This window comes from Aquarana catesbeiana, linkage group LG08 (genome assembly GCF_042186555.1).
Source record: "Aquarana catesbeiana isolate 2022-GZ linkage group LG08, ASM4218655v1, whole genome shotgun sequence".
NCBI classification, from domain to species: Eukaryota; Metazoa; Chordata; class Amphibia; order Anura; family Ranidae; genus Aquarana; species Aquarana catesbeiana.
This window is the reverse complement of record NC_133331.1, coordinates 279,987,902-280,006,743: the sequence shown is the minus strand read 5'-3', so window position 1 is coordinate 280,006,743 and position 18,842 is coordinate 279,987,902. Positions and strand designations below refer to the sequence as shown.

The 18,842-nt window shown below is 44.8% G+C and overlaps 2 protein-coding genes across 4 annotated transcripts in view; one reads left to right on the top strand and one right to left on the bottom strand.

Moving 5' to 3' along the window:
* The window catches only part of LOC141104530 (tubulin beta-4B chain-like), a 9,601-nt gene extending 9,027 nt beyond the window's left edge, over positions 1-574 (bottom strand). The window contains exon 1 of the mRNA XM_073594127.1: positions 417-574. Coding sequence (XP_073450228.1) covers positions 417-473 — 57 coding nt within the window. The 5' untranslated portion in view covers positions 474-574. The remainder of the gene's footprint in view (positions 1-416) is intronic.
* A 313-nt stretch (positions 575-887) lies between these two features.
* LOC141104531 (uncharacterized) lies at positions 888-17,575 on the top strand. Of its 3 annotated transcripts, none has more exons than XM_073594130.1 (8): positions 888-1,295; positions 3,021-4,419; positions 5,391-5,555; positions 5,756-5,929; positions 6,014-6,137; positions 6,262-6,449; positions 6,536-6,635; positions 8,401-17,575. In XM_073594130.1, exons 3-8 carry the CDS (start codon positions 5,460-5,462, stop codon positions 9,051-9,053), a joined length of 1,335 nt encoding a protein of 444 aa, XP_073450231.1. In that variant the 5' UTR covers positions 888-1,295; positions 3,021-4,419; positions 5,391-5,459; the 3' UTR covers positions 9,054-17,575. The 3 variants fall into 3 exon arrangements, with proteins under 3 accessions (XP_073450231.1, XP_073450230.1, XP_073450229.1); XM_073594128.1 differs by having other exon boundaries at positions 891-1,295; positions 6,533-6,635; XM_073594129.1 differs by lacking the exon at positions 3,021-4,419 and having other exon boundaries at positions 890-1,295; positions 6,533-6,635.
* Positions 17,576-18,842: the final 1,267 nt, after the last annotated feature.

Genomic DNA, 18,842 nt, shown 5'->3' with positions numbered 1-18,842 from the left:
TGTGTTGGCTCATGCAATCCCCCCCCCCATGGTGATGTGCCCCTTCCTTCATCCAGAGTGGGGCGCTCTAATACAGGCGATGCGTTATTGGCCGGCTGAAAACAAGGATTTTTTTTTTTCAAAAAAAAAAAAAAAAAAAAAAAAAAAAATTAAATTAAAATTAAATTCTAATCTAAAAAAGGGGTTTAGAATGAAGGCAGCCGCCGCATGTGATGATCGCTGAGCCGCCATGTATGACCTCGGAGGGTTTATCGTCGATGTGAGGCGGCAGGGCGGATGCCGATACAACACAACGCATCTCCGCACTGAGGCCTAGAAGCCTTAGCGGCCGTCTCCGTGTGTCCGTCTATGCGGCTCCGTGTATCCGTTCCATAGGAGGCGATCAGCCGCCGCTCTCTTCGTACACAAGGTCTCACCTTAGCCCCGATCTGATTCCCGCATTGTCCGGCCTGCAGATGGACGATCTCCCTCATGATGACAGTCAATTTTTTTTCTTACAGCAAAACCGACGTAACAGGAAACTGCGCCACTTACTGTCCTCCCAGCGTCTGCTCCGCCGCTTTTATAACCGAGCCCAACCTGATGTAATGGTGAAGTCGCACTGCCATTGGTCAGGAAGAGAGAGGCAGGACGATAAACGAAGCGGCGATTGCTGGGCGGCCTGTCTGTCATGCTGACTGGAATCTGATTGGCCGCCAGTGGGAGCTGTCAGCTGTCAAGGCCGCGCTCGGATTGGTTGTATTGGAATGAATTACTTCACGCCTGATTGGCCGACGGCTCTGCGTTAGGCGGGGTTTGGCCACCAATCCGATAACCGCTGTTGCCGCCAATAGTTACGTCAGGGCCTCTGCATAGAAGGCGGTACTGGGGGTGGGTGCGGCAGTGCGCAGTTCTAAGGGGGGGGCAAAGCCGAGATACGATTAGAGCGAACTGAGTCCTGTTCACGTATCTAAGCACATCCCTGACCGCCCGGGGACGATGTTCGCTTCTTAGTGTACACTAGGAGCAGGGGTCATAGTCATTTCACTGTAATATTTGCTGGCGTTTGATAAGCCATTATTAATCAAGCTGAAGCGAAAACCGCCTGTCTCTCACTATGTCCGCAAAATCCGCGCTACAACAAAATGGCCGTCGCTCTGCGCAAAAGTGAGGGCGGCTCCCGCAGCCCCTCCCCGGAAGTGGCGCGTGGGCTGATCCTGGAAGTGATGATAGGAAGGAGCCAAAAACTTCCTTTCTGGGTGTTTTAAAGAGAGAAACAGGACTGTCACCTGCTGGAATATATATATATATTGGTGGTAGGTATTGGCAGTGCCATTGTTATAATTACTTTAAGTGGTTTTTTTGGTGTTGTCATCAGTGAAATGACTGTTAGAATTACTATGTTTATGAGTCATCTGTAATTGTACCCAGGGAGTAGCACACTTTGTACTGAGCAGAATATTCACGTCAAGGGATGAACAGCCACATATTGAAAAATGACCACCGGCATGGAATGAATGCATGACTGTCCGCCCAGACTGACAGATCATGTAAACAAATTAATGTAGCGCTCAAAATGGTGAATATAAAAGTAAATGAATAAACATACAAGGTGAATGTCAATTCAACAGTGAACATGAGTGTATGAACAACCTATATATAGATATATATATATATATATATCTATATATAGATATATATATAGATATATATCTATAAATGCACAAAAAAGATATAAAAAAAAACATTCAAAAGTCCAAATTCATGTGGAGACACCAAGAGGCTGTTAATCTGAAGAATAAACAACCATAGAAAGTCTCTCTTGACGAGTACAGGGACATTGATGAAATACTGATCCCAAACAGTGCAGTAGAAAGTGATAAGGTTGGCACCCTTACCAGAGATGATGGGCACACGTACTATATAGCAGGTGTGTCAAACAGGCATTGGTGAAGATGAATCTCAACGAAATCCACCACAGGAGGACACTGTAAGCAGGATAGGTACCTTTCTATATATACCCCAAAAGTTCCCGATAGCAAGACACAGACTCCAAAACGTGCAGTGAACTGCATCAAATGGTGCAATGATTCATGATGTGCATGAAAAAAGAGAACTGCACATAGTGTAATACCATTTGGTATAATTTAATGTTAAAAAAAAAAAAAAAGGGGTTTACACTTACAAAAATTCCAGGTAAACAAGCTTGTAACATATAGGAAGGTATGCAATGATTCAAGGACCGTCACCCGACGCTTTTCGTCCTGTTGGACATCATCTGGGGTGTGCTACACTCCAGATATTGCCAATAGGACGAAACGCGTCAAGTGTTGTCCAATAGGACGAAACGTGTCGGGTGACGGTCGTGGAATCATTGCATACCTACTTTTTTTTTTTTACAATAAATATACCAAACGGTATTACACTATGTGCAGTTCTGTTTTTTTCATGCACATCATGGATCATTGCACCATTTGATGCGGTTCACTGCAAGTTTTGGAGTCTGTGTCTTACTACCGGGAACCTTTGGGGTATATCGGATGAGACCTATCCTACTTACAGTGTCCTCCTGTGGTGGATTTCGTTGAGGTTCATCCTCACCAATGCCTGTTTGACACACCTGCTATATAGTACATGTGTCCATCGTCTCTGGTAAGTGTGCCAACCTTATCACTTTCTACTGCACTGTTTGGGATCAGTATTTCATCAATTTCCCTGTACACGTCAAGAGAGACTTTCTATGGTTGTTTATTCTTCGGATTAACAGCCTCTTGGTGTCTCCACATGAATTTGGACTTTTGAATGTTTTTTTTATATAATTTTTGCACTTATATATATGGGTTGTTCATTCACTCATGTTCACTGTTGAATTGACATTCATCTTGTATGTTTATTCATTTACTTTTATATTCACCATTTTGAGCGCTACACTAATTTGTTTAAATGTTTCTTTGCACTATATTGTCTAGTGGAGTGTTGTTGGCAGCTTATCGATCTTTATGCGCAGTTTTCCTTTTTTTTCTAATTTCTCAAACTGACAGATCGTCTGTGAGGAATGAGTGACCACCTGCAAGGTACGAGTGATCGCATATGAGGAACGACTTGCTGCATTGGGGGAACCTTGGAGAAACGAGTGACCACCTATAATGTACAACTGATCGCCTATGAGGAACGACTTGCCGCGTTGGAGGAACAAGTGACCACCTGCAAGGTACAACTGATCGCCTATGAGGAACAACTTGCTGCGTTGGAGGAAAAAGTGACCACCTGCAAGGTACAACTGATCGCCTATGAAGAACAACTTGCTGCCTTGGAGGAACAAGTGATCGCCTATGAGGAACTGCTTACTGCCATAGAGAAACGAGCGACCACCTGCAAAGTACGACTGATCGCCTATGAGGAACGACTTACCACCTTGGAGAAATGAGTGACCACCTGCAATGTACGACTGATAGCCTATGAGGAACAACTTGCTGCCCTGGAAGAATGAGTGATCACCTATGAGGAACGACTTACTGTCTAGGAGGAATGAGTGATGACCTACAAGGTACAACTGATCACCTATGAGGAACGACTTGCTGCCTTGGAGAAACAAGTGACCACCTGCAAGGTACAACTACTCGCCTGCAAAGAATGACCACCTAAGAGGAAGGACTAGCCAACTGCCTGCAAGGAATGACCACCTATGAGGAATAAATACCTAAGATGAGAAACAACCAACTGCAAGTTACAACTTACCATGAGAGGCCTGTCTGGGAGGTACAACTGACCATCTACGAAGAATTACCACTTAAGAGGAAGGACTGACTAACAGCCTTTTCAGGAATGACCACCTATGAGGAGCTCCTGTGAGGAACAACCACCAAAAAGGGGAAAAATGACCACCTGCAAGGTACAACTTACTGCCTGGGAGGTATGACTGACCGTCTACGAAGAATGACCACCTAAGAGGAAATTACTGACTGTCTGCGAGGAATGACCCACTGCCTGAGAGGTATGATTGACCACCTAAGAGGAACAAAGGACAGCCTGCCACGAATGAATGACTACCTGAAAAATACGACTGCCTATGAGGAAAAACTTACTGCTTTGGGGGTATGACTGATCATATGCAAAGAATGACCACCTAAGAGGAAGAACTGGCCAACTGCCTGCAAGGAATGACCACCTAAGAGGAAAGACCATCTATGGGGAACACCTGTGAGAAACGACCATCTAAGGGGATTTAATGACCACCTGCAGTGTATGACTTACTGTCTGGGAGCTATGACTGACTGTTTATAAGAGGAATGACTGACCGACTGCCTGAGAGGTACAACTGATATTTGAGGATTGACCACCTAAAAGGAAGCACTGGCTGACTGCCTGCAAGAAATTACCACCTATGAGGAGCGCCGGTGAGGAACAACCACCAAAGAGGAATATATTACCTCCTGCAAGGTACGACTTACTGCCAGAGAGGAACAATTGACACCCTGTAAGGAATGACCATCTAAGAGGAATAAATGACAGCCCACATAGCACGACTGACCACCGTTGTGACCTGATGTCTAAGAGTAACAAGCACCTGCAAGAAATGGCCAACCACCTGATTTTGGACCACCAATAATTGCGGCCTCATTCGGGCTGTCCATTAAGGGAATCAGTCATTTTGTTCAATCATAGCACTGGGACAGGTTCTCTTGTAAGAAGAAACCACCATGTGCTACTGCTGATATTCACATTCTCCATGCTCCCCCGCCACACTTCAGCATCATCAAACCCTCAGGAAATACCTAGTAATTCCAGATATGAGGCAGCATGTGACCTCTTCCCCCTAGCTCCCAGCATTCAGTGCTCCGCCGTTAGAAGCTAATCAGCAGACCCAAACACAGTCATATTAGGAGGATTTAATCAAACCTGTGTAACCTACGACATGGAGCATAGTTAAGATTGACACGTTTAGCTCCAATAAGGGACCGAGCAGTGGGGGAGTTTGGGTTGGGGCAGTATCAGTGGGGATTATTCTAGTTGATTTTTAGTATCAGCTAGTGATGGTGCATTTTTATAATAGTTAGATCTAATGTGGACTTAAAGTAAGGGGGGGGGGGGGGGGGGGGCGCTGGAGTGCATGTTAATACCCATTTCCCACTCAGCCCCCTCTCCACACCCCTAGATGTCTGGAGTTGGGTTTTACGTCACAGTTGTTCTGAAGATTAATTAGCAATTGCTTCTTCCGATTGCCTTTCCCCTCTAATCGCAAACCTCTCTGCTCTCTTCCTCCTCCTTGCTAATTACAATTCTATTTTTTGTACCATTGCAGTTACAGAAAAAACAACAATATGCAAAATGCAGCAAACACTCGGAAGTAGTTCCTAGGAATGAAGACCACTGCATTATTTATTAAGTCTTCTCTTTTAAATATATTTTAGTGCATCACATGATCGCCTCTGCTGAGATTTCCCAAGGGGTCACTTCTAGAAGAAACTGGATCCATAATTATGGCTAATGCAAAGAGAGTGGATAAGGAGAACGATAAGCTGACGGAGAGTATACTGAACCTCACCCTGGAGATCATCTCTCTGCTGACCGGAGAGGTGAGGAGGATTCTGGGAGGTCACATGACATCACTCTTATCTCTATTATTAAAACACAGACCTGACCAGAGAGGTGAGGAGGATTCTGGGAGGTCACATGACATTACAGTTCTCTCTCTTAATAAACAGCTGACTAGGGAAACAAAGGTTTCTGGTAATATTAACAACAACAATAATATGATGTTTATTTTTTTACACAGGAGTACAAAGTGGTGAAAAAGACATCTGGTGATCATGTGAAACCCAGCAGCCATTTATCAGGAAGATGGAGTTTGGGTCCCATCATAGATCCTCCACCTTCCTCCCTTGAGAGAAACAATGATATAAAGATTCTAGAAGTCACCCAGAAGATCATTGAGCTGCTGACGGGAGAGGTGAGCAGTGCCGGGAATTCTGGGAAATTATCCTAATAGACAAGGGATGAGTCTGGATGGTGACTGTATCATTGTGTGTGTCAGGTTCCTATGAGATGTCAGGATGTTACTGTTTATTTCTCCATGGAGGAGTGGGAGTATATAGAAGGACACAAGGATCTCTACAAGGACGTCATGATGGAGAACCGGCCGCCCCTCACATCACAGGGTAAGAGGAGACTTTCATTTCTTGTAAAGGAGAGAAGAGTATTGAGGATCCACCTAGATACACACATCCTCTGATATATAGACATAGAAACAATGTATTCAGTCAGTGTGTGTGTTTCCTACAGATGGATCCAGTAACAGTAATCCCCCAGAGAGATGTCCCCGTCCTCTGTATTCCCGGGACTCCACACAGGAACATCAGGAGATCCCTCAGGAGGACTACAGCATCTCGGAGGATGATCAGGTAGATGAAGCTGAAGATTTTAGTGAGAACAAGAATCATGACGATTCCGTTATCTCTGAGGATTTCGAGGTGGGTGATAATTGATCCTAAATCTATATTAAACTGTTTTTGAGACATTGTTGATGTTGTAAAAGTATTTGCATCTCTTAAAGAAGGAAGATGTAACTGTTATTAAAGTTGAAGATCTTTATGATGAGGAGATGAGGGATGATGAGATGTGTGCGGTCAAAGGAATCCCTCCAGAGATCAGAACAGGTGAGTAATAAACATTAAATCCAGAGAAGAGTTCCAGATTCTCCTTGTTCAGTCACTACAACAATCTCTTCTCCCCCCTTCCTTCCAGTGGGGGATTCAGGAGCCACAAAAACCAAATGGATCCTACCACTAATGGTTTTGATCATTTTAACTAAAACTGTTGACAATAGACCCCCTTTGTCTGTTTTTGGAATCCAAAATAACACGTCTGGCAACTGTAGGACCTGTAATATTTAAAAAAAAAAAAAAAAAACGTGATCCAAATTGAGATTAGGATTCGATTTGTTTAATTTAAAAACACATAATGGTAATGCCAAAATCAACATAGACCATTTTTCTGGAGGCTCTGCAATGCCTTTAATATTGGTTTTCTCGTGTGTGTGTCTAATATATATATATAAAATATTATTTGTATTTTGAAAGCAATTCCAAAAAGCCTGGTGGGATCCCACTGGACTTAAAAAACAAACAAAAAAACAAAAACGACGTATGTCTATGACAGGTAGTAAGCGAGATCCTCAAAGGGAAATTCAGTAATAAGATTGAAGATACATGAAGTGATCCATCTTGCTGGGGGCCCCGTTTTGGGCTCTTCAAGACATCTGCGACTATTCTTACTTAATGGAGAAATCTGGCTAAAGCTCTTTTGGTCATACATCTCTTGTAAGTTACAGGAGAGCCCTTAGTTTGGCATTCCTGTGACCCAGATTCAGCCGCCAACTTTGTGGGAACAGTTTTGGGGATGGCCCCTTCCTGTTCCAACATGACTGCGCACCAGTGCACAAAGCAAGGTCCATAAAGACATGGATGAGCGAGTTTGGGGTGGAGGAACTTGACTAGCCTGCACAGAGTCCTGACCTCAACCTGATAGAACACCTTTGGGATGAATTAGAGCGGAGACTGCGAGCCAGGCCTTCTCGTCCAACAGACCTCACAAATGTGCTTCTTGAAGAATGGTCAAACATTCCCATAGACACACTCCTAAACCTTGTGGACAGCCTTCCCAGAAGAGTTGAAGCTGTTATAGCTGCAAAGGGTGGGCCAAGTCAATATTGAACTCTACGGTGTCCCAATACTTTTGACAATATAGTGTATATAGTAATGGATAGATCGAGGGCAGATTTGCCTGGAGGGAGTCCACTTCTCAAAGACACAATGGACAAGGGGCACACTGGACACCTAGCAAATAGCACAATGGCAGTGCAGGTTTCCAGTGCGCTCCCTTACCAAATAACACACCTCCTGTATTAGTGAGACACAGCTCTGGAGGATTGAGCACAGGTGGCACAGCAGACAGCACCATTATCATTCTGGGGGGAGGGGAGTGTTAGATGTACTTGCAGATTTAGATACACTAACAAATTGAAGCCAAACTTCATCTCACTTTATAAGCAGTTACAACATTTTTTTTCCTTTTGGGATAAAGACTTTGCATGAATAAATAAAAGCTGGTCATTTTAATCACACCCTGCCAGTGGTAAGTGGTTTGTTTGTCTTATCCATGTAAACTGATACATTTTGCTGGAGAGTTTGTGCTTTTAGAAAACTGACTTGCTGGCAGGATCACCAGATGAAAATAGAAGAAAGCCTAAAAAAAGAAACTAAGGCAGCCATCCCATCTAAGAACTTGTAAGCTGCAATATAATAAGCATTTGCTTTTGGGTTTAATACTGCTTTAAATGTATTTCCAGTGAATCTCCTTTTTATAGAGGTTTTAATACTACTGTGATGTAATTCTTTTCCCCTCATTTCTAATTGCTTCCAGATCGAAGATACAAGAGGTGCAAAAAGAAGAAACTTCCTTTTATCACTCCAGACGGTAAAATAAAAGATTATGACATGGCAGCAGATTACACTGTAGTAAACCCTACTTCCTGGAATCTTCATCAGGGATGGCACAGTGCCATCGAGCCCTTTCCACCATTTACGTATGAAGGGAGGCTCACCGCCCCTCTTAGCCATCGTGTACCTGAAGGAGAAGGTGAAGCGTTCCTGTGTATGGAGTGCGGGAAATGTTTCAATAAACAGTCGAGCCTCGACAGACATAGGCAGCTCATGCACATTTGGGAGAAGCCTTACTCCTGTTCCGAATGCGGCAAACGCTTTGGACATAAGATATCCCTCGTCCGACATCAGAGGATTCACAACAATGAAAATACATTTTCCTGCCCATTGTGCGGGAGGTGCTTTGCCCAGAAATCGCACCTCGTGGAACATGAAAGGCAGCACACAGGGGAGAAGCCCTACGCATGTACGGAATGCGGGAAGCGGTTTGCCGTGAAGAGGGCCCTGGTCAGCCACGAGTCAACCCACGCGGGCCAGAAGCAGTTCTGCTGTCCAGAGTGTGGGAAGTGTTTCAGCCGGAGAGCTTATCTTTTCAGCCATCAGCGGGTTCACCTAAAGCATAAAATGGTTTGATGTTTTGTACAAGGGTTGTGACTTTAAAAGTAAGACTCCTAGAAGATATATGAAGATACCCTTTATTTAATTTATTTATTCATTTTGAGCGCACAGAATTGTTAAGTTTGGTTACTTACATCTTTCTGAAATCTGCCATATGGCCAGCAAGAGAAATGCCGGAAGCACCATACACCAGCAAACCCAACAATCGCTTAAAAGTAAAAGCAGTCTTAGCCTAGCTCTGTCAAGTCCACCTACCGACGCGTTTCACCCCGCCCATGGGGCTTAGTCATGGAGGCCATACGGCTGGCTGAAAGTGAAACACTGGCTTGCAGTGCCTGCTTTGTAATTTAGTGGGGCGGGAGATACTTGGGTGAGCTTATGGTTGTCTTTCCTGATAGTTCCACCCTTGGTTCCCCAGGTGTGCAGGTAAGCTAATCAACTTCAGACTGTTCTCAGGATTCCCAATGGTGGCGAGCAATGTCTTACTGAAAGCTGTCAAGGGAAGAAGTTAGGGATAGGCAAATCTTAATCTCCACACTTATGGTTATGATGGTACAAATTTACCCGTCAGGGCTAATTGTGTGTGTGGCTATTGTATTCTCATCCTATCTGTTTTCTGCACTGTCATAGACAGTAGGGCCAGACCTGGCTAACCAAGATTTGGTTATAGCAGCTGGGGCAGGCAGTGGCATAGTAAGACATGGAGGTGACACTTGAGAGCTTTAAAGAGGCATCAGAAGGGCAGGATACCCGCTGGCTTTGGTTGGAGAGGTCTTAGCATGCTGGCTTATTCAGTGGATGTGAGAGTCTTTTTAAAGGGCAGAGAGAGCTAAGAGTCTAGGAAGCTTTGTAAAATAAGTGCTGCACTTAAAAATAACTCAAACATAAATCACCAAGAGTGACAATAAATCAGAAAACAGTTAATAAAGGGTTAACGTAAGTCCACCATCCAAAGTGAAATAGAGAGATTGGTACAGTGCAACCGTCCTCCTATACAGGTCTTTATTAAAGTGGAAGTAAAGTCCAATTTTCCCAATTCGTCTTCCAGGACAGCCCGTGAGACATAGCACCTCCTCCTTCAGGAACAGGAAAGGCATCACCAAGTACACTTTAAAAGGAAGCCCCTCTGCTGAACTGGTCAGTTTTTGTGTTTCCTTCAGCCAGAACCTGGGTGAGGGATTCTCCTTTTTTTGGCCATCCTTTTCTTCCACCAATGCCTTTACCTACCTGACTCCAGTGGGAGCAGCTAGTAGGGTTTTCTGCAAAATTGCCCTCCAATGCCATAGTATGGGAAGGGGGTAACTTGGTTCCCTTTCTCCTTCTGTGCCTAGGGAAGGCTATGTATGGAAGTGGCATACCTCCTTGACAGGGACTGGCACAGTCAGCGTAAGTTCCAAATCCAGGTGTCTTGGTGTGTGCAATGTCTGCACTGCAGGGCACTTTTTGGTGAGGGCTCGCGCAGTAGCTGCATTGGGTTTGTGGCCTGTCTGTGTTCCTGTTTGACCAGATGATGCAGGGGCATTAATCCTGATAAGGGATAAATAATTTCCAGGCACCAGGGGCTCTGGTTCCAAGCCTCATTGTCGGCGCAGGGGAAGGGAGAAGGGCTGGCTGGTGCCTTTTAAAGTGGTTGTAAACCAAAAAAAAAACCTGCAAGACAAAGGCATAATGAACAAGTATGCGTAGCATATTAGCTCATTATGAATTACTTACCTGAGATCGAAGCCCCTGCAGCCGCCCTCGCACCTCGCTCCGGCGGCCGACATCGCTCCCGGAGCTACTTCCGGGCATCGCGGGCTCCGGTGCTATGATTGGCCGGAGCTGCGACGACGTCACTCCCACGCATGCGCACGGGAGCCGCCAGTAACGGCACAGTCTAACTGAAGCAACCGCACGTACTGCTGTTGCTTCATTGCGCATGTGCCGATGACGTTGGCACATGCAAATACAGGGGATATCTCCTAAACCGTGCAGGTTTAGGAGATATCCAGTGTAGCTACAGGTAAGCCTAATTATAGGCTTACCTGTAGCAAAAAGTGTTTGTAAAGGGTTTACAACCACTTTATCAGCATTTCCTTCCAGCACGGGCTGTCAGGACGTTACAGGTGGAGAAGCTAATACTGAATTTTGGATTCTTTGATGCAGACTACAGCTCAGGCAGATACAGGTGCCCCTGACACCAGCAGAACACAGGTAAAAAGGAGGTTACTGTACCTGCCTACTTTCACTTGTGTTTGCTCCTAGGTTTTCACCTAGCCTGTATTGCCACCTGGCTGAGCATTGGGCTTAATGTGACACTGTCGGGCTCTCCCTATCTTCCACAGAAGTGGTGCCCAAAGCAGTTTAGCATAAGGGCCTGCTCAGGCTTTAAGGGCTTCAATCTGGCCTTAATTGACAAGGTACTCACTGGAGCTGCCTCTTTTATTACAGATATTGATTTTTTTGGGGAATCAGTCCTGTGTAACTTTGAGCTCTTATTGCAAATAGCACACTTGAAATTAACTCTGGACCTTTTATCAGCTCCTTGTAAATGGGATAATGAGGGAATAACACACACCTGGCCATGGAACAGCTAAGCAGCCAATTGCCCCATTACTGTTGGTCCCTTAAAAAGTGTGAGGCACATATACAAAGTGTTGTAAGTCCTACATAGTTCACCTGATTTGGATGTAAATACCCTCAAATTAAAGCACATCTTGTTTGTTTCTTTTCAAATCCATTGTGGTGGTGTGTAGAGCCAAAAAGATTAGAATTGTGTTGATGTCCCAATGTTTATGGACCTGACTGTACCTTGGTTTTTTTCTCTTTATTGAGAACTGAGTCCACCATATCTATAATATTTATGGTAATTCCGAGGGTGTTAAAGGTCTTTGGACTTGTTTTGACCCTCCCTAATCTAGTAAGTTCTTGCTTATTATCTCATGGGCTGTCCTGGAGGATGAATTAGGAAAACCAGAGTTATGCCCTGTACACACGGTCGGATTTTCCGACGGAAAATGTGATAGGACCTTGTCGGAAATTCCGACCGTGTGTAGGCTCCATCACACATTTTCCATCGGATTTTCCGACACACAAAGAGAGCTTGCTATAAAATTTTCCGACAACAAAATCCGTGGTCGTAATTTTCGATCGTGTGTACACAAATCCGACGCACAAAGTGCCACGCATGCTCAGAATAAATAAAGAGATGAAAGCTATTGGCTACTGCCCCGTTTATAGTCCCAACGTACGTGTTTTACGTCACCGCGTTCAGAACGATCGGATTTTCCGACAACTTTGTGTGACAGTGTGTATGCAAGACAAGTTTGAGCCAACATCCGTCGGACAAATTCCTAGGATTTTGTTGTCGGAATGTCCGATCAATGTCCGACCGTGTGTACGGCGCATTAGACTTATGCCCTGTACACACGACTGGTTTTGCCGTCAGAATAAACTCTGAAGGTTTTTCCGACGAAGTTCCGACGGAATTCCGCTTAAGCTGTCTTGCATACACACGGTCACATCAAAGTCCGACCGTCCAGAACGCGGTGACGTACAACACGTACGACGGGACTAGAAAAAGAAAGTTCAATAGCCAGTAGCCAATAGCTTCCATCTCGTACTTGCTTCAGAGCATGCATCGTTTTTGGTACGTCAAAACAGCATACAGATGAGCGGGTTTCCCGATAGTAATTGGTTCCCTCTGAAAAATTTAGAACATGTTCTCTAAGTCCGTCTGAATTTTCAATGGAAAAAGTTCGATGGGGCATACACACGGTCGGAATATACGATGAAGAGCTCCCATCGGACTTTTTCTGACGGATATTCCGCTCATGTGTACGCGGCATTACCGGTAACTCTGTTGCCAAGACAGTCGGATTCCCACACTTGTGTTATGATTTTTTGTTTAGGTTTCGTCCTTCGGTTCTCATTTTAAAACTGACCAGTTCAGCAGAGGGACTTCCTTTTAAAGTGTATATGGGTGATGCGTTTACTGTTCCTGAAGGACGAGGTGCTATGTCTCATGAGCTGTCCTGGAAGACTCCTGGAAACAGTTACCCGTAAGTCTAACTCTGGTTTTTAACTTGTATCTACAGGTAAGCCTATAAATAAGGCTTACCTGTAGGTACACTGAATATCTCCTAAACCAGTGGTCAATAAAACTGTGCGCTGGAGGCCATATGCGACCCTTTGCTTGCTTTTATCCTGCCTTTGGGGCACCATCCACTTACACCAATGATAGGGCACTATTCTTTGCAGTGACACCAACGATGGAGAACTATTCCTCTCACTGACCTATCAACAATGGGGCACAATTTCTCCCAGTGACACCAAAAATGGGGACCAATGAAGGGGCACAATTTCTCCCAGTGACACCAACTATAGGGACCAAAGAAGGGTCAAAATTCCTCCCAATGAGACCAACAATAGGGCACAGTTCCTCTCAATGACACCAACAATGGGGCCAAATTACACCAATGATGGTGCACAATTTCTCCCATTGACACCAAAGATGGGGCATTGTTTTTTTCCCACTGATATATGGATTTTTTCTACTCCCAGTGGCCATAGTTTGCCCCCCCCCAAGTCTGAGGCGCAGTAAACTGGCCCTTTGGAGAACCCTCTCCTAAACTTGCACTGTTTAGAAGATATTCAAACGGTATGCAGCTGGTGACATCACCGGTGCATGTGTTCTGAAGGGACGACATACCCATGCTGTAATTTCAGAGCTCTGGGTGATGAGTGACATCATCGAAGCCCCAGCCATTCATACAGCCGGAGCCCGCAAACCCAGAAAAAAGACCGGTTGAAGATGGAAATCCCGGGAAGCTGTGACAGCGCTGCGCTGGAAGACTCTGTGTGCAGGTAAGCGTGTTATAATGTGCTAGAATGCGAAGCATATTAGTACACTATGACTTAAATCTGCAGGGGAGCAACTTTTTAAAATTTTTGTGGCGCTTTATTTGTCCTCCCAGGCTCCACAATATTCATAAAAAGAAAGCCAAGGAATCCACATAGTGTAAAACCATATCTTAAAATTGTATTGAAATGACCAAAGTACTCACAATCATAAGAAAATCAATGATTATAGCTGTATTAAACCACTCCTGGTAATCAGACAGGCCGCTTCCGGACTCCAGGATGCGTAATTACGCCACAAATGTTGGGTCCGTTTGGGCAGAGCCAACATTTGTGACGTCATCACTCATCCTCCGATATCAAGCTCTGTCTTTGCTGGCGATCAGATTAGACATAAGCTGGTTAATGTTAGAAAACATTGCCATTCAACTCAGAATGGAACTCAAACGGGCTGCTTCCGGACTCCAGAATGTGCAATGATGTCATAAACGTTGGCTCTGTTTGGGTAGAGCCGACATTCGTAACGTCATCACGCATCCTGACAGATCAAGCTCTGTCACTGTTGGAGATGAGATTAGACAGGCTGAAGTTGGTTAATGTTATGAACCACTTCCCGGCCGCCATATAGCAGAATGACGGCTAGAAAGTGGTTTCGTTGTCCTAACTGGGCGTCATACGGATAAGCCGCGATTGCGCGCCCGCGGGGGCACGCGGCGTGGCTTGCCAGTCTGACACACCACATCTCCGATCTGGGTAAAGAGCCTCTGACGTAGGCTCTTTACCATGTGATCAGCTGTGTCCAATCACAGTGTAAACAAGAAAAGCCATTTATCGGCTTTCCCTCCACTCACGTTGACAGACGTGAGTAGTGGAGAGTCAATCCACTGCTCTCCTGACGGGGGGGTCAGCGCTGATTTTCAGTGCAGCCCCCCCCCCCCCCCCAGGATGCCCACTCAGTGCCCATCAGTAATGCCTGCCAGTGCCTCCTCATCATTGATGCCTATCAATGCCCATCATCAGTGCCCATCAATGAGAGAGAAAACTTACTTATTTACAAACTTTTATAACAGAAAAAAACATTCAAAATTTTCTGTCTCTTTTTATTTGTTTAGCAAAAAATAAAAACCCCAGTGGTGATCAAATACCACAAAAAAAAGCTCTATTTGTGGAAACAAAGTAATAAAAAATTTTGTATGGGTACAGCATTGCATGACCGTGCAAATGTCATTTAAAATGTGACAGCGCTGAAAGCTGAAAATTGGCCTGGGCAGGAAGGGGGGAAACTGCCCTGTATTGCAGTGGTTAAACATTGTCATTTAACTCAGGATGGAACTCAGACGGGCCGCTTCCGGACTCCAGGATGCATAATGACATCACAAATGTTGGCTCTGTTTGGGCAGAGCAGACGTTTGTGACGTCATCACGCATCCTGACAAATCAAGCTCGGTCTCTGGTGGAGATGAGATTAGACAGGCTGAAGTTGGCTAATGTTATTAAACATCGCCTTTAAGGTGGGAGAGGACTCTGAAGAAAGATTTGAAAACTTTCAAGCAAGCGTGTACTCGCAAAAGGCCTTGTGCCATGTCTGAGTAAGATTGTCCCCACTCCTTAGCTGGTCTACGCTCAAATTGTACCAGGCCTGAGCATAGTCAAAGTAGTCATCTCTGCAAACCAGAGCACAGTGATCATTGCTTCCTTAATCTAAGGGTGTAGTCACATTAGGCGCGATTGCCTTGTACAGTACCGGGTATGATTGCCCCCACTTCTCATCTGGTCTATGCTCACATTGTACCGTGCTCGAGCATGCTTACTGCTGCAATTGGCCACAACAAATACTGCTTCCATGCTTCGTGAATGCTTAACCACTTCAATACCACGGACGTCATATGACGTCCTGGGCTTTGAGCAGGTATATCTGAATGTTGCCTGTAGTTACAGACATCATTCAGATATTGCCCGTTTCAGCCGGCGAATCTCTACACCATAGGAACGATCATAGCGGCCGTTCCGCCGCTTGATTATTCCTATGGGAGGCGAGAGGGGACGCCCCCTCCCGCCGCCCTCCGGTGCTTGCTCCGACTCACTGTTATGATCGGTGAGGTGGAGAGTGGAGAGTGGATCCGCCGGCGCCGGATGTAGATCATAGAGATTTCCGGCGGACCAGATGGTCCCCGGAGTCTCTATGATCGTCGGAGGCCGGGCGCGATGTTATGACGTCACGCCCGGCCTCTCCATTCAAAAAAAACGCCGCTGCTTCGGCTGGGAAGCGGCGATCGTTTTATTTATTTTTTTTATTTCAGGCTTCCCAGCCTAGTGGTGAGATATGGGGTCTTATTGACCCCATATCTCACTATTAAGAGCACCTGACATGTCATATTGCTATTACAAGGGATGTTTACATTCCTTGTAATAGGAATAAAAGTGATCAATTTTTTTTTTTTCAAAAAAGTGTCAAAATAAAAAAAATTAAATATAATTAACAATAAAAAAAAAAAAAAAAAATTTTAAAGCGCCGCTGTCCCCGTGTGCTCGCACGCAGAAGCGAACGCATACGTAAGTCCCGCCCACATATGAAAACGGTGTTCAAATCATACATGTGAGGTATCACTGCGAACGTTGGAGCGAGAGCAATAATTTTGGCCCTAGACCTCCTCTGTAACTCAAAACATGTAACCAGTAAAAAAAATTCAAGCGTCGCCTATGGGAATTTTTAAGTACCGAACATTGGCGCCATTCCACGAGCATGTGCAATTTTGAAGCGTGACATGTTAGGTATCTATTTACTCAGCATAACTTCATCTTTCACAAAATGCAAAAACATTGGGCTAACTTTACTGTTTTGTTTTTTTTTTAAACACAAAACAGTTTTTTTCCCCAAAAAAACGCGTTTAAAAAATTCCTGCGCAAATACTGTGTGAGATAAAAAGTTGCAACAACCGCCATTGTATTCTCTAGGGTCTTTGCTAAAAAAAAACATATATAATGTTTGGGGGTTCTATGTAATTTTCTAGCAAAAAAATGATGATTTTTACATGTAGGAGCAAAGTATCAGAATTGGCCCGGTATTGAAGCGGTTAATGAATAAGGGTGTACACATACTAGACACGGTTGATTAGACCATGCCTCAGTACAATTGTCCCTATTTTGCCGCTGGTCTGTGCTCACAGTTCAGTACAAGTGATCCTCTTGAAAACAGTCCCAGACACTGTGCGATTGACTGTGCCTGAGGACATTTCAGCACGCTCACTGTACACAAACAAACCAGACTAAAGGGGGGTGAACCATACTTGGCAAAAGCATGCACACATAACGAGTGTTTAAAAGGCAATGGTCCTACATTCCCAGAATGCTTAGCCTGCACCCAGAGGGATCCAGTGGGTTCATTTCTTCTGCAGACAAGTCAAACTTTAGTTTCTTGTGTGAAACTGCTTCTTAGTACATCTTTGCTGGAAACCGAGATCCAATAATGCCAGCAGCAGAAACACACAGTAGGTTCTCCCCTGCTGCTCGTTGGTTGGTTTTGGAACTCATTGTAAAGCAGGAATCATAATCTCAGCAAGAACCTGCTGTCAGATTTTTAAAGAGATCAAAAGTTGACTGACACAATGGCAGCTGATTGTTACATGAAGGAATCTCAGTCCTGTAGAACTTTTCTTTGTAAATTATGTTGTCATTAAATGTTACATTTCAACTTTGTATTTCAGTTTTCCCTTGCATTGTGATTGTTCAAATGTAGAGCCCCCACTCCTCTCCTAATGTGCATTCAGATCTCTTGTCACGTTTTTGCATGTTGCACTTGGTCACGATGTATTAAAACATTTTGAGTTCAGGGCGATGGTAACCCGTTGAGGATTTTCCACTGTCCCAACGCCATTAGAGATGAACTAAGAAGGCACAATTAAAAGTGATTCTATAGGCTGACGGTTTTTACCTTCATGTATTCTATGTATGTGGCTTCCCCCCAGCCCCCCTTTACACTTACCTAAGTCCGATCCCGATCCAGGGATGTCCACGAGAGCAGGTGCTCTGCATCCTTGCTCTCTTCCTTCACATTGGTTTAGCGATAGCAGAAGCCATTGGCTCCTGCTGCTGTCAATCTCAGCCAGTGAGGAGGGAGTAGGGGCGGGGTCGAGCCCCGCTCTGTGTGCGTCTTATGGACACACAGATCGCAGCTCAGAAGCAAGCACGCACAAGTGCCCCCATAGCAAGTGGCTTGCTATGGGGGCATTCAGCAGGGGGGAGGGGCCAGGATCGTGTCAGGGGACCCCAGAAAAGGATTGGGGCTCCCCTGTGCAAAACTATTGCATAGAACAGGTAAGTATAACATCTTTGTTGTGTGTTTTTTTTTTTTTTAATGTTGCCTTTTAACCCCTCCACGCCAACCGTATGCAAATTTGCGTTCATGGCATGAAGGGGTTATACTGGGGTGATGAAACCAGGCATCACCCCAGTACCGTTTTTTAGGGCCAGCGGTTGGCTTTTTAGTGATAACAACCGATGTGGCTAAAAGCGGCTGTTATCCTAAAGGAGCATGAGGGGACATCCCCCCCACTGCCTTAACAGTGAGAGACAGAATAACAAAAAATTAAAATCTAAAAAAATGCATTCAAAAAAGTTATAAATTGATTTGCATTTTAATGAGTGAAAGAAGTATTTGATCCCCTATCAATCAGCTAGTTTTCTGGCTCCCAGGTGTCTTCCATACAGGTAAAGAGCTGCAATTAGGAGCACTTTCTTAACAGAGAAGTTCACCTAGGTCACTGATGGCGAACCTTGGCACCCCAGATGTTTTGAAACTACATTTCCCATGATGCTCAACTACACTGCAGAGTGCATGAGCATCATGGGAAATGTAGTTCCAAAACATCTGGGGTGCCAAGGTTCACCATCACTGACCTAGGTGGATGCAGCATCGGTCCCCCACTGCCTCTGCACTGAGAACCGAGCGATCGAACATTGCCGATG